Source organism: Euprymna scolopes, chromosome 27 (assembly GCF_053919585.1).
Source record: "Euprymna scolopes isolate OS-2025 chromosome 27, ASM5391958v1, whole genome shotgun sequence".
Taxonomy (NCBI): Eukaryota; Metazoa; Mollusca; class Cephalopoda; order Sepiida; family Sepiolidae; genus Euprymna; species Euprymna scolopes.
In genome coordinates, this window is record NC_136508.1 from 35,218,343 (window position 1) to 35,241,148 (window position 22,806).

The 22,806-nt window shown below is 33.0% G+C and overlaps 1 protein-coding gene across 2 annotated transcripts in view; it reads right to left on the reverse strand.

The window, feature by feature from the left end:
- Positions 1–22,806, reverse strand: part of LOC145248818 (glucose-6-phosphate exchanger SLC37A2-like) — a 164,116-nt gene that overhangs the window by 103,374 nt on the left and 37,936 nt on the right. For both annotated transcript variants that reach the window (XM_080110509.1, XM_080110508.1), the window contains exons 2-3: positions 16,259–16,340; positions 11,217–11,307 (exon numbers count right to left, since the gene is read on the reverse strand). In XM_080110509.1, the coding sequence (XP_079966635.1) occupies positions 11,217–11,307; positions 16,259–16,340 (173 nt within the window). The remainder of the gene's footprint in view (positions 1–11,216; positions 11,308–16,258; positions 16,341–22,806) is intronic.

Genomic DNA, 22,806 nt, shown 5'->3' on the forward strand with positions numbered 1-22,806 from the left:
AAAAAGAGGACATGAGTTTATCGACAGAGCAATAGATAAGTTGTTCACAAAGACACACAAAAGGAAGCTGACAAAGACAAAGGATTGGGCATCAGGATGTGGCAATGACTGGGAACAAAAGGACTGGAGATATATTTAGAATTATTTGACAGGAGGTTTCAGGTGTGGAGGTGGGTTTTGTGACAGTCGGGAACAGTCTTGGGTTTGCAATGGTTGATAATGGCGACAGTAGCAAGTGGACACAGTGGAAGCCAGATTGTGGTTTGAACCAAATTAGGAGAGCTGTAGGAGACTGAGACAAGCTCAACTGATGAACTCAACCTTGACAGTAGATGTAGATTTGTACCTTGGTGTTCGCAAGGTTGATGGTGTCACACACACACCCAAAGTGTGCAGAGTGTAACTGATATTTGTAGAATGTGTTGCCGTTTGCATTCTATTTTTTTTATACTTGTGATTTAATGCATGAGAGACGATGACACGGGCAGAATGAGAAGAGAAGACAAAAACATGGAAACAACGTTGAAGTCAACGATGTTGTTGAGCGGAGATCACATAGTTTTAGAACAACATGCTAGCATTTGATGGCTTAAAAATTGACTTCCAAACTAACCTATCTCTGGCCAGGTCTTTATCCCTATGGCTCTCAAGTTCATCTTTACAACTTCCTCTCATTTTATCCCTTGGTCTTCCCTTGAGTGCTAACCCTGCTATTTCAACTGTTCTACATCTACTAACCTAGGAACTCTCATCCATTCTTTCAATGTGACCATACCATCAAAGTCTCCTATTTTGCACACATCCCCCTATACTGTCCTAGTCTTTCTTTACACTCATCAACTAAGCTTACCTTTAAGACTCACATCAGACTCTACCACTGTATCATTCTCATATCATTTTCCTCCATGTAATGCATGTCCTTAACCCCCATTCATCATGTTTCCACTTCCATACATGATCACACTGTGTACATATGCCTGATAAACTCTTCCCTTGCCATGAGCTTACTCCATCCAAACTCTTGCAATCATTGCGTTCCAATGGTATCAGCAAGGTAAAAAAAAAAACTTCAATAACTTCAAAAATTAAAACACTATAAAAACAAATTAATCAATAAATCAGAAGGACAGGTGACTGGAAGTGTGCACCAAATGGTTTCAGATAAAAAATTTGCATCGATATAAAAATGTTGCACTTACTGAACCAGACTTTAAAAAATATTAAAAAAAAAAAAAAAATGTATACAAAACTTTTACTTATTTTCTTTTACATCAATTTGATTGATTATTATTTTTTTTATAGTTTGATTCAGCAAGTGAGACATTTTTATATCAATAAAAAAAGAGAAAGAAAAGAAAAGTAAATACAGTTTATTTTGATATTATTTGGGAATCACATCTGCAAATAGTAGAAAAAGCCCCTGGTGAATCAGAACAGGCAACTCAAAGAAAAAATAATACTTGATTATTTTTTTCATTAAGATAATAAAATGTTATTGTTTCAATGTTTTGAATTTGTTTTTAGTATTATAAAAAATGTCTTTATACCTACCGCGGAACGCACTGCCCTTCTTTATATCTTCTGAGGTTATATTTATGATACATGAATTTACTTTTGTCGATTTCCATAGTTTTAGCAGGACTACACATCTCAACAGGGTTGTCAATCAATAACACTATGTAGATGTCTCTGATGAAATTGTACCAGTCTTGTAGACTTAAGGTGCTAACATTGGCCTCTTAAGTGATGTTTACTTTTTTTTTTTTTTGTGAACCCCACCAATAAACAAGTTAAATAATTTTATTTAGTGCTATTACAGGCATCTTCAAAAAGTGATCCCATCTGTACAAATTTTATTTTTTTGCTTCTTAGACATTTCCAACAGTAGCTGTCATGGATTGAACGGTGATCTCTATACTGTAGATTCATTCTACTTGTAGGTGAACATATCAAACATATGTGTATATGAAATTAGGCCATTGCAACATCGGTTATAGTCAGCAAACCTACTTCCTAACTTCCAGTGTAGCACTACCAAAGCAGTGACAAAGCAGATCAGTTCCTTCGTTTTTTTTTTTTCATGCTCATATCTCCCCCGGGCATGTACTATTTTTTTTTTTATTATGTTTTTTTTTTCTAATCTTTCTTTTTTATTTAATAATCATTGAAAAGTAATTTAGGTCTTATTTTAATTACGAATTATTGAAATTATTTATTTATTTTTTTTTAAAAGAATTATTGAAAACACTTTAAAATCTTTTAAAACTATTTTGGGGGCATTACGTATTGGATACCTATTGTTTTATGTTTTTAATTTTTTTATTTTGATTTCAATAATTTTATTTCTATACTTTAATAAACATATATTTATTATATAAATTCAAATAAAAAACTTCTTTTAAAATTAAAAAAAACAAACTTTTTTTAATATTTTCATAAATATATATTCTTATAAAATTTCAAATAAAATAAAAACTTATTTTAATTTTGTTATTAAAAGTGTAAATGAATTGTCTAATTTTTATCTGCATAACTTTGTTAATTTTTATTGTATACTTTTCAATAATGTTGTTTTCTTATATTTTATTTCAATAAATCGCTTCACAATAGAAATACTGAAGAACAATAAAAGTGAAGGAACTGATTTGTCTTGTTATCGCTTCTGGTAGCGCTACGCCAGAAGTTAGGAAGTACATTAGCTGACGATAACCATAACATCTGTTCTTCCCATCAGTCTCCATGATTAAAGATGGTAAAAAAGAATCATGCAAATACACTTCATCTGCAGTTCAGAACTTCTTCCATTCTGCATATTTTTTTGTTAACTCAATAATTTACTAATTTAAAAAGTTTTTCAACAAAATCACCAGAAATTATTTCATGAATGAAATGTGAAAAACCTTTCCAACCGGAAGTTAAATTAATAAAAGATATTTTAAGAAATGAATATGTGTACAACCAAGGATTTTAACTGTCTCTTAAAATGCAATTGTTTAGATCTTTCTTACATTAAGTTCGCCAAGTATATTCGCAAACTAGTTTTTGAAATTATTTTTCATGAGTCTGGTTACTCCTATGATTGATATCTTCCTAAGATTTCAGTTTCTTTTCATATTGTACATAAGACCTTAGTATTTAGTTTCCTTCTCAGTTTTGTTTAAGTCAGCATCATTTGGAACACGGACTTAAACAAGGGTAACTACATTTTTCCTCTTGGACTGAATGATAAAATACTGCATAAAATACCAAGGGAGGTAACTGATATTTATTATGCATAGATAAACGAAGCAAAATGCAATTTCTATGTTAATAGCGTGATCACTCTTGTGTGTTTATGTATTTCTCATGGCTACGTAACTTTGATAATTGCACATTCAAAGAGTATTTGGATTATTCGGATCAAGTAAAGATCAGATACCCCAGTAGGAGATGACAAAGGCGCACATTTCAATTGACACCGGTTGTTTGACCTTGACATTGCAGTTGGTTGGTTGTAAACACGTCAAATAGCAGACATGTCTGAATGTTCGCAAGCAAAATCTTTAAAAAAATATATTTAGAAAACTTTTTAAGATTTAAAAGAAAAAATATATATTCATAAAACATTTTCTTTGATATCAAATATTTACAAAACTTTTAAAGATTAAAAAAAAGAAAAAAAATTTTTTTTCTATTTATGCAAAACTTCTTAATCTATATATATAAAAGGCAAAATGTGTGTGACCATTTCATGTATGTCTTCAAAAGGCTTCTTTCGCACGCGCTCCCAGGGTCGTTACTATCGCTTAAAACTGTGTATATAGGTCCTATATCATAATATCTAGGAATTAGGAAAGCGCGTAGCGTATAGATTTATTTACGTTGATTTTTACAAAATTATTGTTATTTTGGCTTCTCGCGTGTTGATTGGGCTTTTTAGTATAAATAAAATGAAACTAAACTCAAACGGACGTGTTCGCGGCAATGCGCCGGGAACAGACGCTTACGCTGCGTGACTTCTATTTGACCTTCTTAATTAGGTCAAATGGAAGCAGCAAAGTTAACTTTTATTACGCACGCCTGTTTTTATAGTTATAGTTAGATAAATAAATTCAAACACGTTTACGCTGTATGTCGCGGTGGCCCAATGGTAACATCGCACGTTTTTTTTTTTCACACATTAATTTCCAACTCAAGGGTATGGGTTCGATTCTCATACTCACCTACCAAAACATTTTTTTATTATTATTATTTAACCCCCCCCCCCCCCCCCAGTTTTGATTTACCTCAAGACACTCAGGCATCGCCGGGTACCCCCCCCCCCCGCTAGTGTAAGTAATAAAACGAACATATTTAAATAAATGAGTGTCTTTCTGGGTGCATTCTTTTTATATATTTACAGAACGTTTTAACTATTAATAATAATAATAATAATATAAATGGTAAATTTTTACGACGTGCCCAGCCCCAGCATATTATAAACACTCCAACCTCCCTATGTTAAAAACGGCTTTCGGAATAACACCCCCAACCTCAAAAGCTGTTCTTAACATGGGGAGGTTGGGAGGTGTTTATTCCGAAAGCCATTCTTAACATGGGGGTGGTTGGGGGTGTTTATACTACGCTGGGGCAGGTCGTAAAATAATAGCAAATAAATAAATAAACCAACGTTATAACTGAGAATTTCGGATGATGTTAATTAAAAAATACACAATTTAGAAAAAAAATTTTAATGAAATTATTATAACCAAACTTTTTAATAGCAGAAATGAATATAAAATAACTGACTTGTTCGGATTTTTATGACAAGATTAATTTCTAATCATTTCTGCTAGACTTTGGCATTTCCTCTTTGTGTCCTGCTTCCCTGACTGCACTAACATGCAGAAGTTTAAATGTAATGTAAACAGACATCTTGCTGCTTAACTCCTCACAGTCCTGTTTAACATTATCCCAAAGAGTAGCTCTTTATGTTCCAAGTGGCAATATGATTTGTTTGGGGTGAAAAAGAGTAATAATAGTTGAACAAAAAAAAAAAAAAAACAATAGTGTTGTGACCATTTCTAATTTGAAAGCATTTACACTGTTGAATAGAAATTCATTTCTGGCTTAAAATTCTTAGAAAATCTTCATGTATTAAAAAGTTTCAAGTTTAGGAAGCTACTTACATACAACAGTTTTATTAAGATTACAGCAGCATTATCAACTAGGTATAGTTTTATAAAGATTTGGTTTAATAAATAATGTAATAATCAAATGACACAGTAATAACTTGAAAAATACTATTAAAAGAAAGATATAGTTAAAAAAAAACAAAAACACTTTACATATTTCAAGAATAATAGTTTGGACTATATCTCCTATATAATAATTTGACTGTAGAAATTCTCTTCTGTACCAAAGTATCATAGCATTGCTACACCAGATGCCACAAACAAATTTAATACATCTCGCATAAAGTCATTATTATATGCCGCTTTCGACCACCATTACATACACATTCAGATGTGATATTAAAATGCTAGATTCCATTCCATAGTGTTTGTTGTATTGTCGTATCATAAAGGATTGAGTGTTTGATTATCTTATCAGAGTTTATGTCGTGTGTGTGACATGCATTTAAACATACCTGCCATTTTGTTGGTCCATCTGGAACATCTCGTCTGGGAGGGAGACTGGTACCTGTTTTTGGGGACGAAGATTTATTTCACTCCAAGACAAGAAATTGGTTCTATAGTTTTTTATTCACCTTCCAGATCGATCACAGAAGAATGGAAAGTGAATTTGGCCTGTGTGGTTTCTTCTTCTAGGTCTTATTTCTACCACGTCAGTGTTCGTTTTCCCCCCCAACGAAGGGGAGGAGACAACGGCGAAGCCGTCCACTCTCTTCCAAGTCCCAACCAAAATCTCCACGATTCAGCTAACCTGATCACATGACTCACAAGCAATCCAATCAGCTGATCTTCACTTCCGGTCTACGTGTCTAACTATATGATTTAAACACCTCCCTCCCTCTCTCTCGGTCCATTCTCTAACATGACGAGCATCACCATTGCAACATGTTAACAGGAAGGAGTCCCTACTTTTCTCTCTAGATATTTAGTCCTACTACTACTACTACTACTACTACTACTACTACTACTACTACCAGTTGTCACCGGGTCCTATTCTACATTTTTCAACCAAAGTGTGATTACACATTCCGTAACTGACTAAGACAAACATTGACATAACATATTCTTTCCAATTTCCGATTACGAAATAACAGCTCCCTAACAATGTTCCGTCCTTTTCAATTGGTTGAGATTGGACATTCTCATATTCCAGAATGAAACTAATTCCTAGATACATGAACATCATTAATAATAAAGAGAATAGTTATTTAGTGGCAGAGGACAGTTAGATACAAAATCCAATTCCTCCAGAAGTGGCACACTGAATTGGGGAAAATATTTGTCTTTAAGGACTCCTATATATATAAATAGTTGTATTTCTATTATTTTGTTTACTTCCTGGCTTAAGACAGAATATTAAAAAAAAAAAAAAGTTTATTTTTTTTCAAATCTTTAGGGATGAACCTAAAAAGATATTTGCCAAAAATAATCTTGACTGAAACATGAGTAAATTCGTTTTATTGTCTATTTTTATAATAATTTTAGTGAATCCCCTCATGTACAATCAAAATCTGGCATGACTAAATGTCTGATTCGGCTCATGCTGATTCAAGCAACTTTACACAGTGTTTCTATATGATAAACAGCAGGAGTAACCAGCCGTACAATGATTGAAAATAATTTTGGTTGTATATATTTAGTAAAATCGATGTTTACTTTTGTTTTTTTTTTGTTTTTTTTTTGGAAGTGGTTAATTTTTACATGAGGTCCACCTCCACAATTTCCTTTAGAATGACGACTTTTAAAAGGTTTTCGACTATGCTGATTAAGAAAATCCCATTCTAATTTTGCGGAGACAAGTACTCAGAGATAACTGGCTGACAGGTTTGTATGCATGTGTGATAAATAAATCTACTTCTCTCCTACCGACACTGCCCCCCCCATTTTTTCTTTGCAGGTGGGTATGCTGACAATGATTATCACAGTAAATTTGGGGGAATTACCCACTCCCCCTAAAAAAAAAAAAGGTGGTTGTCTACTCCAACAGCCATTCTTAACATGACAATACTTGAAGTGAAGTGAAAAAAGTTGTAATTGTTTTGTTTTACACACTAAAATAAGACAACATAAAACTGGAATTTAATACTATTGGTAGAAAATAAAACAAAAAAAAGCAAACTATGGTTGTTAGTAGGAGCCACTACCGGTCCAGTAAAATAGTTGTAAAAAAAGAAAAAAAAAAAAAAAAAGAGGAAGACTTTAACAACAAATGGAAACAGCTAGGACTGCTACCATTGATTTCGATCACCCTAAACAGCTCATATACAGTGAGAATCCTTAACCTCTAAAACTTGTTTTTACTTTCCATTATTATTTTAATGGACCATTTTTCGTACTTTTATTTATTCATACTGATTTACGCATTCCCTTAATTGCTTTTCTTAGATTCAAACAGTACCTGCAGGTTATCACCCTAAACCAGCACTAATTACCAGTGAAAGCCAGATTATTTCATTTTGGCCATAGCTGCCAGTGTCTGCCATTGTTCAGGGGTCGTAGTGGCCACCAACAACAACTGTAGTCTACTTTTTTACGAGGTGGGGGCAAGCTTCCACCGGGCAACACCGGTTAACGGATCTTGCTAGTTTTTAATAATTAAGTTTCTTTTAACATTTTTATTTATTCGCAAACGATCTTATTTTATAATAAAGCAACTTTTTTATGAATATATTTTTTATTTTATTTTTTTATTTTTTTATTGAAAGAATGAATGAGAATTCTCAGGTCAGTAGATAGATTTGAGGTAGCAAAGTCAGTTCACAGGGAACGGCTAATGAAAACATGGGAAAAAGTGATAAAATAAACTCCAAATAAAAAGAGATCAATAAAGATCTGGCCAGAGATAGGTTGGTTTGGAAATCGATTTCTAAAATCCATTCAACAATTACCAGCATATATAATAGAGATTAAACTGATGATGACAATGGTGGTGATTATTATGATGATGGTGATGATTATTATTAGTATGATGGTGATTATAATTATGATGACAATGCAGCATAATCGGTGACCGTTTGGGAATTCTAAGCGCTGTATGTGCTCTCTGCTTATCTCAGCATTTGTTTCCAGTCATCCAGTACACACACTTCACTTGCGACTGGTATTTAACAATGTCGACTAAGGAGAGGTGTGGTTGGAGATTGTACACTTCTTGTCACAAAAAATTTTAATGCACAGGCACCCCTTCATGGGTGTCCATAGTCTGTCAAAGACTGAAGAAGCCTGTGTGGGTCAATAGTGATTATTATGATGATGATGATTATTACTACTATTATTATGATGATGATGATTTATGTTTGTATGCCCAGTTAAAGTAAAACTACAAAACAAACACCCACAAAGTTCATATGTTCTTGATCAGTATTTCCCTGGATGAACAATATATAAAATTAAGAGGAAAACATTATCAAAATAATCACCATGATGATGCTAATGATATACATGTGAGCCCACATACACATTGTACTAATTGGAAAAAAAAAAAAGTAACTAGTTTGAATGAGAGTGATAAAAATTAATGAAACATAAAAGTCGGAAAAAATATTTTCTCAAATTTAGATCTTTTCATTTTGCTGTCATTATACATTGTTACCAATATTGACAGTACATACATTGTGTTGGCATCAATAACATGCAAGAATGCAGTATTAACAACATAAAAGTTGGGATTGTTTCATTAATTTATGAATAGGATGGGAAACAATGTGTTGATAAAGTTTCATCAATAAAAATGCACACGAGAGAGAGCAGGAAACAATCCTTCTCTTAAATTAGATTGATGTGTTTCACAAAAACAAAGAAGTTGGAGATGAATGTGTTTGTTGCGGTAAATACAAACTTTATTTATTCATATGGAGTCACCACTTATGAAGGCTTGAAGGCCACTCAAGAATAAGGGTTAATGAGTTTATGATAGTCATTGAAACAACAACCTATTAATAATTACTGGTGGAAATGGGGTAGAAATGGATTATTTAAGGGAGCATTTCAACAAGAACTTGTTTGCATTAGACTTGAAGATGACCATATTGTAGTCAGCTGAGTCTAACAAGCAGGCAGTTCATGAAATTTGCGTTTAGACTTAGGTACACATAAGGAATGGGGTGTAACAAAATAAGTCCAAACTCAAAGTCATAGAAAATAGTGTTTTGCTAAAATAGGTTTCAGATATAAAATACTTTGTTACATCTGCTTTAGTTAAAAACAAAAATTTTAAATACAAAAAAAAAAAAAAAAAAAATTAAAATAGTTTTTATACTTTATTTTTCGTTTTGAAATATTGGGTATTTTAAATACTTTCTTTTTTTTATAAACATAATAAAATATCTTTGCTCATTATAAAAATATTTATTGAAATTGAGTTTATCTCAGAAATATAAGAATTAAAAAATTTTTAACATTTTTTTTACAAAATTATTACTCACTAACATGGTTTGATATTATTTCGAAAATATGAAAAGTTTTTTTTAATAATAGAAATATATAATAAAATTCTGAATTATAAAAAATGTTAAATAAAATTGAATTCATTTAGGAAATGTAATACCTTTTTTTATAAAGATAATTAGGTAATTTCTTTAACAATCATAATATTGGTGTATTACACGTCTGAAGTTATTTTCTTTTCCTCTACTTTACAATAACTCTTGTAAGTAACTGTTGAAATTTTTAGTACTATACCTTTTCAACTTCAAAATGGACTGATTTTCATGTAAAAAAAATTACTCAACTTAAAACTGAGAAATAATATGATACAAATAAATTCAATATTTATTATTTTTACTTCAAAAGGATATAGAATAATATGAACGTTGCTCATAAATATATTTAAAATATCATCTAAGATAATTAGAGAGGGAAGTAATCTCAGTTGCAGATACAAAGTTAGTACACGCCTCTAAGTTGTTTGTACTTAGGGATTTTTCTTCATCTACAGGGTAGAATGATAAAATTGTCACCCTAGAAAAGACATGATTCCATTTCCGTTTGATGACAACCGGTTTTCTTTTTTTGTTGCAAACTATCTACTAGTTGGCCAGTTGTGTACAAATCCCAACATTGATAGGAGCCTTTTATCATGTCTGAAAGCGACAATGTTCGAGCGAGATCAGAGATGCGCCGCAGTACAAATCATGCTCTCTACCGACCCAAGTTTTGACAACTGAATCGTTGCCAGCACCCTCAAAATGCATTGCTGGATTGCTACGAATAACAGGAACGTGCCCAGGGCAATGAAAACAAAGTTTCCGGCCACGGTTATGGTCTTTGGTGTGGTTTCAGGTGAGGTTCACATAATGCCACCTCTTATCTTTGGGTTGAAAGTCAACACGAAAACATACCTGGACGTGCTGAAGAATGTGATGATCCCCTGGTGCAATTAGGTGCTTGCTGGCAAACCCTGGATATGACAGCAGGACTCCTCGGCGCTGGTCCACGTCCAAAGAGACCCAGGCTTGGCTTCAGAAGGAGTGCTACGACTTTGTATCCTTCTCTCACTGCCCCCCTCCTACCCCGACGTAAACCTGCTGAACTACTTCATTTGGTCATATGTTAAGAAAATCACCAACACGACCTCCCACAACACCAAAGCCAGCCTGATCGCCACCATCCATTGAGTATTCACCAAGCTCTATCAGCATTTGTGAAAAAGGCATGCTCCCAGATCCGGACCCGTATTGAGGCGGTGATTGAGGCTGAAGGTGGCTATATTGAATAGATGTCAGCTCTACTACATAATCAAGTTACCTGAATTGATTGTTTTAATAAAACTTATAAAATAAAGCTGTAGTGTTGTTTCTTTGGGGCAACACTTTTATCATTTCACCGTGTATATATGTATATAATGAAGATAACCAAAAAAAAAAAAAACTTTAGACAACTGAAGTTTTTAAAATAGCTTAGAAATTGATCTCATGACTACTGAGTAATGTTAAGCTGTTTGTTGTTAAGTACATTTCATAGGCATAAATAGTTTTCACAATAACCAGAAAGCAAAGTTGAATGGTGTTTGAGAAATTGAAAGAGGAAGAATGTTTTTTTATTTTGTTTTTGAAATAAACTTACCAAATGGTTTCCAATCACAGACAGTTGAATTAACGAGCGTAGGATCAAAAGATCCATTTGATAAAATGGAGCAATTATGGTGGAGGACAGCCTGAACGACACAAAACAAAAAGAAAAGGACATGCATTACTTCATATAAAAGACAGCGAAAAATGTTAAACGAAATTAATATGTGGTTCTCCATCAAAAGTTCAAACACAAAGCCACTTGGTGTCGCCCAAGATCTAAGCATGGCCATATGATAAACTTCATCATCATAATCATCATCTGTAGGTAAGGTCCATGTTACATGTGCAGAGTGGGCATGCTGCATAGTGCAGAATGTATCACTGACAACAAATTGGTGCAAGAGAAGTTCAAGCTCAACCAATCAATTTTATTGGCAAAATATAGCAAAGTGCAGCAAGCCATGTAAAAAAAAATAAATAAAATAAACAGAGGATATTGCATCTATGTACTGTCTAAATATTTGTCAAAGATGACTTTAAATTTCATTATAGTAGGCATTGTTACAATCTCCTCTGGCAGGTTGTTGTTCAAAGAAGCAGAGATGCAAATAGAGAATCCTTCTGTTGAGATGAAAATGACACTGGTATATCTTCTGTGGGTTATCGCAAAGATCACAATTAGTCATAAACTTTTCTAGATGCAAATTTACATTTATGTTTATGATGTTGCATGCCAGAATCAGGTCTCCTCCACATCCTTTGTTGCCTAAATGAGGACAGAGTTAGTCTTTGAATCTGTTCTTTGTAGGTAAGTTTTCATCTAATCATTGGTAAACAGTTATGTTTTAAATTTTAGGGTTGAATCAGATTTTTACAGTGAAAGATAATTCATCTTGTTAAAACAAAAAAACAAAAAAAATTTTAAACTTCTCAATCTCCTCTGGCAGGCTGTTCCAGAAACGTGAACAGAGAATACTGCATTTATTTCGTTAGAATAAAAGTGACAATGGTGCATCTTCAGTAGGTGACCATGGAGATTGCGACTAGGTGTTCGGGTGAAGAACTCTAAAGGGAGAATTACATTCTTGTTGATGATACTGGATGCCAGAATTGAGTCTCCTTGCAAGTTGTGGTGCTCAAATGAAGATGTGTGTCTGTAAAAAGATCTGTATGATTAGAATAAAGGTACCGACTTGAATTGATATCATCAGACTTAAACATGCAAATGTGCATGCAGCCTTAATTGAAAAACTCAATAGCCTCAACTTCTGATGGCATTTGGGAGAACTTTAGTGAACAAGTTAATTTGTAGAAATTGGAATACTTGATCTAAGAACCAGGAAACATCAAAACTTCTTTGATGACCAAGATTCTTGTTTTTGGCTTTTCAACTAAGAGCAAAGTGGAATTGAGATACATCTTTGCAACTATAAAGCAAATTTGACTTTCGAAGACTAGAAAAGAGGATGGATAATTTGTTACATTATCAACTATAGCAAGGTTGACAAGAGGACAGCAACTCAATATAACCATCTGAGTTTAGTCCAAGTCTCTTTTTGATGTTGAGGTAACATGACATGGCCTTTATTACAGTATGAGGAAACTTGGTCTTCATGATGTACAGGACTTTGTGCAGACAGAAAACTAGTTCCATGTTGTTGTGTCGATTATACAACAAATTCTAGCAAAAGTTCTCATTTGAGAAGAATCAGAGCATTCCTGGATCAACTGAGCTTTTAACCTTTTGAGAAGTTTCTTAGCTTTCATAATGACATAAAAAATGAAAAGAGTAAAAAAGAGAACTGTTTCAAAAGTTAACAGCTGAACACTACTTTGATCCAGCTTGTTCTTGCAGGTAGTACAATAGATGCCTTTCTCAACTGCTTCTTACACATAATAGTCCATGCAGATATTGTGAGTGATGAAGTCACAGAAGATATCAGACAGCTACTTCTGTGTTTTCCCGGAGATGGAACACAGAGCAGAGCTTTGCTAGGACATGTACAGCCTTCCTGCAGCCACTCTCTCTATTCACTATTTGACAACAGTGGACAGCAACTCAGTATAGCCATCTGAATTAAGTCTGAGTCCCTTTTCGAAGATGTGATGGGTTTTATTGAAAACACGCACAAACAACATCACATTTTTAAAGAACTTGGTCTTCATAAAACACTAAATAAATATCTTACTCAGACGATATCTTAGGTCGGCATCCATGATCTGTAACTTTTGTTCATTTGAAAAATGCTGTAAGAAAACAAATATTAGTTATATAATATTGGTTGCCTCATTCACATATCTTTCATTTTCAGCTGCAATGAGGTGTGACACAAAGCTCTGTCTTGCCTCCACGTATGGTCTTCTTGCAGCTGCCCTCTCTACTCAGCGCTTGAGAACAGGACAGCAACTCAATATAACCATTTGAATTTAGTCAAAGTCCCTTTTTGATGTTGAGGTAACATAACATGGCCTTTGTTGGAAACACATCCAAAGACCATCACATCAACTTGGTTTTCATAATGTATGGAACTTTATGCAGATGGTAGACTAGTCATACATTGTTCTATGCATTGTACAAGTTCTAGCAGAAGTTCTTATCTGAGAAGAATCAGAGTATTTCTGGTCTAACTCAGTTTTTTATCTTATTGAGAAATTTCTTGACTTTCATAAGGCAGTTGTTTTGGACCTTAATGGCGAATAGTTAGCATTTGCGACTCTTCTTTGAGGAATAGCGAAGATCCTTATTTAATACTTCCTTCATAGTGTCCACTCAAATGCTCATCTATCCCGCTAACATTCAAATTGGATCTTGCTGCACCATTTTTGAACATTCTAAGAATTTTTTAGTACAGATACAGCAAGAACATTTGCAATGATCTTTCCTACTAGGCATTGCTCACACATTACCATCAGAATTCATCAGCTCATGTCTCACAGCCTTAAAAGTATTAAAGAAACATCAAGGTAACTAAAATTTCAAAATTTTTTTAATCAACATTATGTTCCAATATTCTAGTAATTCCAAGGTTTCCAGCTCTCAAACCTACCAATTATACACAGAAATCGATACCTGTTGCAGTTTACCATTATTAAATACTTCAAATGTTCCTGAAATAAAATATTTTAAAAAATTACAAAATTTATCCAGAATATCCTGGGTAATTCTTTCTCTGAAATCTGGATGCTTTTCCACTCAAAATATCCAACTGTTTTATCATTTTCAGTAGAAAACCATTGCTCACATGAGGGATGATTGACTCTGAAAGCAACTATTTTACAGTGAGCTACGTAAATCTTGGAAAGCATTCTAAATACAAGTTGAAAATGTACAAAGACAGAATTAGGAGCAACTCAAGGCCATCCCTATAACAAGCCAGGCGTTTTCGCAAGTGGTGTGTTTTCCTAGAGGCAATGTGAATTTTCCAGGATAATATACAATTAAAAACAGAAAATTCTGGTGTTAAATTAGTTTGATCTTTTTTTTTTGTTTTGCATACCAAATAATAAGCGTTATGAGATAATTGATGACTTTGACAATTATTGACAAATTCTCATAAATAAAGAGACAAATAGCCTTGAATAAACAAAGACGGATGCATATTTCAATGAGTGATTTGTTTTTAATACTTAACTAGCAGGCTTACCCAGCACTGCCTGGAGCAAAAGTGTAACATATTTCTATTAAAACTTCAATCTATCTGTCTCCCTCGTTTTACTCTTTCCTCTCCCTGAAACCTTTTTTCCTTTGCTCAGACCATGCCCGCTAGCTGGAAATACACAGACAACTCGCCTTTATATATTAGATTTATTCTTTTCCGTTGGAATTAGTACATAAAAAAACACTGAAAAACTAACATTCCCTGATGAAACCTGGTCCAGTTGTATCCCAGAGAATGAATAATTTTTTTTTCTAAATTTAGATATTATGTAACACGGATCAAGAATATATCAACATTGTGGGTTCTTGTTTTGTAGTTTTTTACTTTTTAGCTTGACATACAAACACACAGACAACTGCTGTTTATATAATAGTTTATGGCTATAGATCAAATCTTTTCAGAATTAAATTTTGCCGACTACAGAATTATTATCTTCAAGCCCAATGTCAAAAAATACTTATATTTCCATAAATAACGAAATTTTGTTAATTCTATTTATTCTTTTCGGTTGTCTCATAATCTTTATCACTCAATTGAAAATCTATCCATCTCCTTAACTCTTATCCTTAAGTGGCTTTTTGGTCTGGAAAAGCAATACTTATCAGGAAAAAAAAATGCTAAAATGAAAAGATAAAATAAATATTAGTCTACATTGAATAAAAAAATAATACTAAAACAATACTTCTCTTAAACAATTCATTATATATAATTTCGTAGCCTCCTTCAACTCCAACACCATAAAAATAAAAATAATAACACCATAAAAATAAAAATAATAACACCATAAAAATAGGCAAATAAAATAAGATCGAATGGAAGGCATCCCAGAATGAACAACTTTTTTAAAATTCTTGTTGAATTATTTTTTTCATTGTTTTTTTTTTTAAAATCCTATTTTCACCCCAAACAAGGCACAGTGACACTTTGATGTAGGGGGTTATTATTGGGGACATAAGTTGCAGGGATACTATGTAGGGAGTTGAGCAGCAAGATGTCTGTTCACATTACACTTGAACTTCTGCATATCAGTACAGTTGGGAAAGCAGGAACCCGGAAGGGAGTTCCAGAGTCTAGCAGTTCTGGGGAAGAAACTCTTAGAGTAGAAGACCTTCTTACATCTAGGGATCTCTACTGTGTAGGGGTGGGATTTTGATTGTCGAGTTATGCAAAATTATGAAAAAATATGGCATATTAGAAAAAAGAAATTATTTACAAAAAGTCGTCTTCATTTCACTGACACTCCATTTCATTAACCCTTATCCTTGATTAGCTTTTGGCCTCAATAAATGACTCATTAGCAAAAATAAAGCAATAAATAAAATAAATATGAAAAAAAAAAAAAAAAGTAAAAATTAAGTCTAAACTGAATAGAAAAATAATTCAGTGAAAAAAAAAGAAAAGAAAGCATTAAAATAACAAAATGTTTATGTGTTACCTTGACAATGCTGATTGGTTTTCGCGACAGGTGGTAAGATGTGTAACATAAAAATGTGAAGATGACTATGTAGATTTTATAACTGAAAAAAAAAAAAAAAAAAAAAAAAAAAAGAAAAAATGAAATGTTAGAGGGCAGAGGTAATGGGAAAGCATAATTTGCAAAAAAATAAAAATTTGGTAAATTTTCAGATTAGGTCCACCTTCACAATTTTCTTTTAAATGACGACTTTTCTAAGTTTTCGACTATGCTGAATATGAAAATCGCATTGAAATTTTGCAAAAATAAGTAGTTATCGAGATATAAAAAGTTGTATTATGCAATGTATTCTTTGGCGGCCATCTTTTTTATGCGCGCGCCATAAACAAATCGAATCATCTATGACTGACACTGCATGCATGAATACAATGCATAATACAACTTTTTATATCTCGATAACTACTTATTTTTGCAAAATTTCAATGCAATTTTCGTATTCAGCATAGTCAAAAACCTTTAAAAATGGTCTTCATTTAAAAGAAAATTGTGGAGGTGAACCTAATCTGAAAAAAAAATACCAAAAATTCACCTGCCATAATCTGGGGTCTTTTTAAGAAAAATCATCAAGATCAGAGGTTACATCAACCAAAACGTTGTTTGAAGAACACCCAACAAGAGAACGAACAGGGCTCTGTCGACAAATTTATCTTTAGTTGACCTTTGACAACTAAATATTTTCGCTTACTAGCCAAATAGAAAAGTTACTAGCCAAAGCCACATGATTTTTAGAATATGACATCTTCGTTCTTTGACGAGTATGTACATCATTAAGATTTTTCTGTGTTTTTTTTTTAAATAAGGGTAATTCTAAATATACAACAAATTTTATGTTGATACTTGATGGTATAAACATTCTAATTTCTTCAGATATTTTTTAAACAGCCTTTGTTAAAAAAAAAGAAAAAAAAAGTATTTTGTTCTATTAAACTTTTAGTGTTTAAATAACTTTTTTTCTTTTTTTTTTTTAATAAAATGAACAAAAGTTGAAAAGATATTTTTCACTCAGTAGTGAGCTTTGGAAGATTGTCAGTGAAAAAAATGCAATCGTCAAAAGATAAGCGTTTTAATAGTCACCACTCTGAAAAATCACTCGCAAATGCAACTGTTTCACTTGCAATGTAGAGCCCTGACGAATAATAATTACCGATCCTCATCTAAAAAAAAATATCTGAAACATAAGAAATAACATTGTAAGTCAATTTCAGTTCAAGAGGCATCTAGGTTTCAATATGGCAAAATATTTTCAAATAAAATGAGGAAAAGAATTTCTTTCAACAAGTTTATTTCAATTTTGCAACATTTACTATGAAAGGAATTAAACAGATAAATAAAAAATTCACTCTCAGCTCTGAAGATTTTTATAACAGCGACGTTGTGTTCACACTGTTATATGGAAGTGAAACTTGACATTAAAAAAAAATTTTTTTTTCTTTTTACTTGGGAGTCAACTCTTATCAAGGCCCAAAGGCCATTTGAGGATAAGGGTTAATGAACGTAAAATGGTAGTGTAGCAAGCATTAATGGTGTAGAATTTGATTATTTATGGGGACAGCTCAACAAGAACTTGTTTACATTGGATTTGAAAGCTATTATGTTGTATTCAACCAGGAAGCAGGTCAGCGGAAACGTGTTCCACAAGCGGGCAGTTCTTGGAAAGAAGCTTTGTTCATAGAATCTGCATTTAGATTAAGGCAGAGATAATCGGGAAAATCGTTTATAGTGGTTGTAGTTAGTCGAGCGTTTCTTTGTGAAGGGGGGAAACCATAGATTAGAGTTTTTGCCATGAAAATAACGAAAGAGCAGAAACAGGCTCATAACATCTCTTCTGTGAAAAGGAGGTTGAAGGGAACAGAAAAGGACATCACCTATTATCAAGGCAGGATAGGGCAGCTCCTGGCCAGATGTGGCAACAGTACTCCATTTTAAGATCTACCTGGCTCTTATACCGACAGAGTATTGCATCCGCAGTGAGATACATACAGAAACTGTACAGTGATCCAAACATTTTTCCAGCAATCTTGGCAACAGATTTGATGTATGTGAAGGTCAGTCCCAGAAGCTTGTCAAGACATGGAGCTTCCTCAAGATGAGAGCCAATCATTTTTCATTCCAAGTGTCTTATAAAGATTCTAGGGATCGAATGGAAGGATTGAATCACCAAACAAGAAGTCAGAGACTGCATCAATCAACTGGTAGCATCATTAACAATCTGCAAATACTGTTGAGGCTGGCTCGGACAAATCCTAAGATTGGTGCAAGAGAGAATTGCCAATCAATGGATCCCTGATGAATGCTTGGTTGGTTGGTTGTTTTTGTTTTATGGCATATCAACCCTTTTTGAGTTATTTAATGCCGAATCTAGTGATTTTGAAGAAAATTTTTTTAAATGGAATATATTTGATGTTTTCAAGTCGGTTTCTATTTAATTTATAGTTGGGACCCTAACAGGTACTACCACTCTGGGTCAGAGTGGACCTGGGAGCAATAGTAATTAAAGGGTGGCTCCACACTCCCCAAAGCCTGCAAGCTGGGGCCTCACCACTGGATATAGTTTAAGGTCATATCCAGGACCATCCCTGATGGAAAACAAGAAAAACCAAAATGAACTGGAAACAGATAATAAACAGATTTGATTGCAATGGAAAGAAACTAGAGGGATGCTGTGCATCTAATTACAGACCAAAAACAATGGTATACTTTGACTGACTCATGCGTTACAGACGTTCCTAAGTCCAAGCAATCAAATGAACATTATTTTAAACAACAATACTTAAATAGATTTGTCTTGTATCTTCCATAAATAAAACTATTTGTAAGTCAAAAAGTCAGAAATCAGTTTGATATTGTATTGATGTTGCGAACAGGATCCTCTATTCAAAATAATAAAAAAATTAATGTATCACAAAATGTTAAGGAGTAGAAATAATTAGAAAGTTTTATTTGTGAAAATATTTAACCAACGTAATCTCGGTTCTTTGTAAGGTAAATTACTAAGGTTCCATTCTGTTGTTTTACAGTATATCAACCCATTAAAGTCATTATAATGCTGATATAATACCTATCTAGAATAACGTTAAAATGTAAAACTAAACTTTCAAATACACAAAAGCACTTTAGAACATTTTTGATGAAATGCATAGAAAAAAAAAATTATACTCATGCATATTTAAAAGGTCAGTTTTTAATGTGGAGAAAATCCGGCTTTAAAGGGGCAATCAAGATTGGAACAAATTGCCTCAAGGATTTCTCCTTCACTGACCGACGATATAACAACGTTTAACATCCAAAAGGACACTGTGTTCCTAACTAAAAGACCAGGGAATTTTTAATCAGTTGTTGTGTCCTTTTCACAATAAAAGTCTGTAATTGCAAAACGTTTCAAACATTACTCTAAGACAGACACGTGCGGGGGGGGGGGAGGCAAGCACTTGCCCCCTTTTACTCCTGTTTTCAGAGGAATATAATGAGCACCTGCCCTGAAAAGGTTCTCTGCACATCACTGCTCTAAGACAGGGTTTCCAAGGTGGGCTCCGCAGAGTCCTGGGGCTCCATGAGTAAGGCTGAGGGCCTCCAGAAGCAATTTCTTAAAGAGGACTAAATGCTTTATATGGAAAAATTAAATGGCTGCCGACATTTTAATTATTGATCTTTTTTTACTGGAAAAAGATATGATACATAAATAAAGGGAAAAAGATATGATACATAAATAAAGGGAAAAAGATATGATACATAAATAAAGGGAAAAAGATATGATACATAAATAAAGGGAAAAAGATATGATACATAAATAAAGGGAAAAAGATATGATACATAAATACAGGTGTAAAGAGTTTCATGATGGTTCATGAAAAAGAAAATATATCAACAAAAAATGCAACAATTTCTGATTAATCAAAAACAAAATATAGTTGTAAACATTATCATTAGTTAGTGTTAAAATTTGAGATTAATGTTTTTCATATTTATTTTAGAAATTATCTTTTTAGCGTTCCGTGAAAAACCTTTGCTCTGCTCAGAGGCTCCATGGTGTCCTGAAGTTTGGAAAGCCCTGCTCTAAGAAACAGACCAAACTTTTTGGTCTTTAGTTCAATACTAAATCCTGTCATTCTTAATAATGCCTTTGAACATTGTGAGATTATTGTATCCTCTTTCTTTCACAATACATTAAGGTATGTATCCTGTCTTGCTTGCTCAAAGGGTGTGATACAAAGTCGAGGTTCAATGTGGTCAGGCCATGAACACCACAAGGATACCCTAGACCGATCTGAAGCAACCAATAAGAACTGCCTGAATCAGATGCTTGCTTGTTGCCAGGGAAATTTCATCTGTACATTACTGGATGGTGTCATAAAGGATGAATTGTAATTGTTAAAAAGGTACCATTCATCCTTTTTTTTACTAATAAGTTAGTTAATTATCAAGGCTAAAAGTCACTTGTGGATAAGGTTTAATGAGACAGACTATCCATTGAATGATAATATTTGATGACTTATGAGAACGATTTAGACAAGTGTCTATTGACATTAGATTTAAAGATGATTTCAGGAAAGCAATCTTCTGGGAACATGTTCCACTGATGGAAAGTTCTTGGAAAAAGCTATTCATGGAAATTCTTTTTCAAGTTTGGCAGAGGACGAAAGTAAAGTCATTTGCAACTGTGACAGCAAGGAAAAGAAATGAGTTTTAACAAAGAGGAACCAGAGATTGAAGCTCAGCCAAGTGTAACAAAGCCACTGACATGTATGCAAATGACCAAGCTGTGGTGCAAACGTGACGTCACAGCAGGATCGAAGGAAGAGAAGGGAAAGAAAAGCGGAAAGGAAAAAAAAAAGCATGTGTCGACACGGCAGAATTTTATTTAATCATGTGGCAGATGACAGCAACTATTAAACAAGATAAGGACTTAGTTATTCTCCAAATTTTTAACAAGATTTTTGGCTGACCATATACAGTGGAACGAATTACAGACATAACAGTTGGTTATAAGCTGCAGACTAAGAAACTGTGAATTTACCCATAGGGGAAAAACTATATTTGTTGCTGGCTTGGAAAATATGCGTCAGGTAGCTTGGTGTGGAAACGGCCGGTAATAAATGTTTTTTCTTTCAACTGAAAAAAAATAAAAATAATCTTGTGTTGAGTTGTTTTCCTTTGTTTCTTTGTGAGCCTTTCATATGTAACATTGTATCTTCCATGGAAATAATGATAGAGTAAAAAGACCAGAAATGTCTCTTCTGTCAGAGGATAAAACTGCAATTTAGTAACCTGAACATATGCAATAAAAACATTTTCTAAAAGTGATAAATATTGCTTTATTTTGTGTTTTTGTTAAATATTAGTAAATCAGAAACCATTTTGAGTTAAATTCTATTTAGTATTACGTTTGTAATCTTAAAACGCATGCATATGATACTGAAATAATCGCAAACTTCAGTTTGTATGGAGACGCCATTGTTTTCTTTTCTAGTGATTATTTCCACATCATATGTACACATTCAAGGTTGTTTTTAAGATTATAAGAGTAATACCAAATAGATATTAACTGAAAATGTTTCTTCATCGACATATTTTGTTTGTTCCTTATTTAGTCCATATCTTATTTAGATACATTACGCATTGAAAAAGGCCAATTACAATTTTTGAAGACCAAACTGTTCGAAAACAAAAAAAAGGCTAAATTTGTAAAATTTGTCTTTAAAAAGCCAATGTGGCAACCCTAGACAAGAATATGAGAATGACCTCCCTTTGATATAGCTTTGTTTTCGAATAACACCATAATAATATATGATCATTGTTGTAATATTGTGAGGTACTTGTAATTTCGACGTGCAACAGTTTTTCAACGGAGAAAGTCAATGAAATGTTACATAAAGAAACAAAATATTCAAAAGAAACAGGTAAAATAATGAATATTGTCAAGAGGTTCTGGACTGAAGAAATAAATTAAAGATCATCTCTTACAATGTGATTTTATTATTTGTATTGAACTATGTAGCACAATATTACTTTCTGAGTATCTATTAGTACTTATAAATTTATCTCATTTGGGTCAGTTCTATATTTAAAATACAATGGACACTATTTTCACAGAAATGTTAATAAACTCATATTTGCTGCAATGCTGCATGTTATTGTTTTTTCTGTGCAAAAAAATAATTTTTTGTGCTATCCAGATAAATATCTGCTTTATCAAAACGTATTTGTTGATTAAATATATTTCTCATTCCATGGGTCCTGCTAGTTAACTAATATGTAACAAAAACAATATACAACAAATTTATGGCCTACACATAATTTTTAGTGATGTTGAATAAAACTGTTTTTTTATTGACTTCCGCTTTCTAGTTAGTTTTTTTTGGGGACACGGTAAGTTTGTGAAAATGAGTTAAAAATAAAAAATATACAAAATACTGTTAAAAATCCACCGAATATATGTCAGCCTATGTCACAGTAACATATATTGAGCGAGTTTTTAACCGTATTTTGTATATTTAAAAAATTTTTAACTC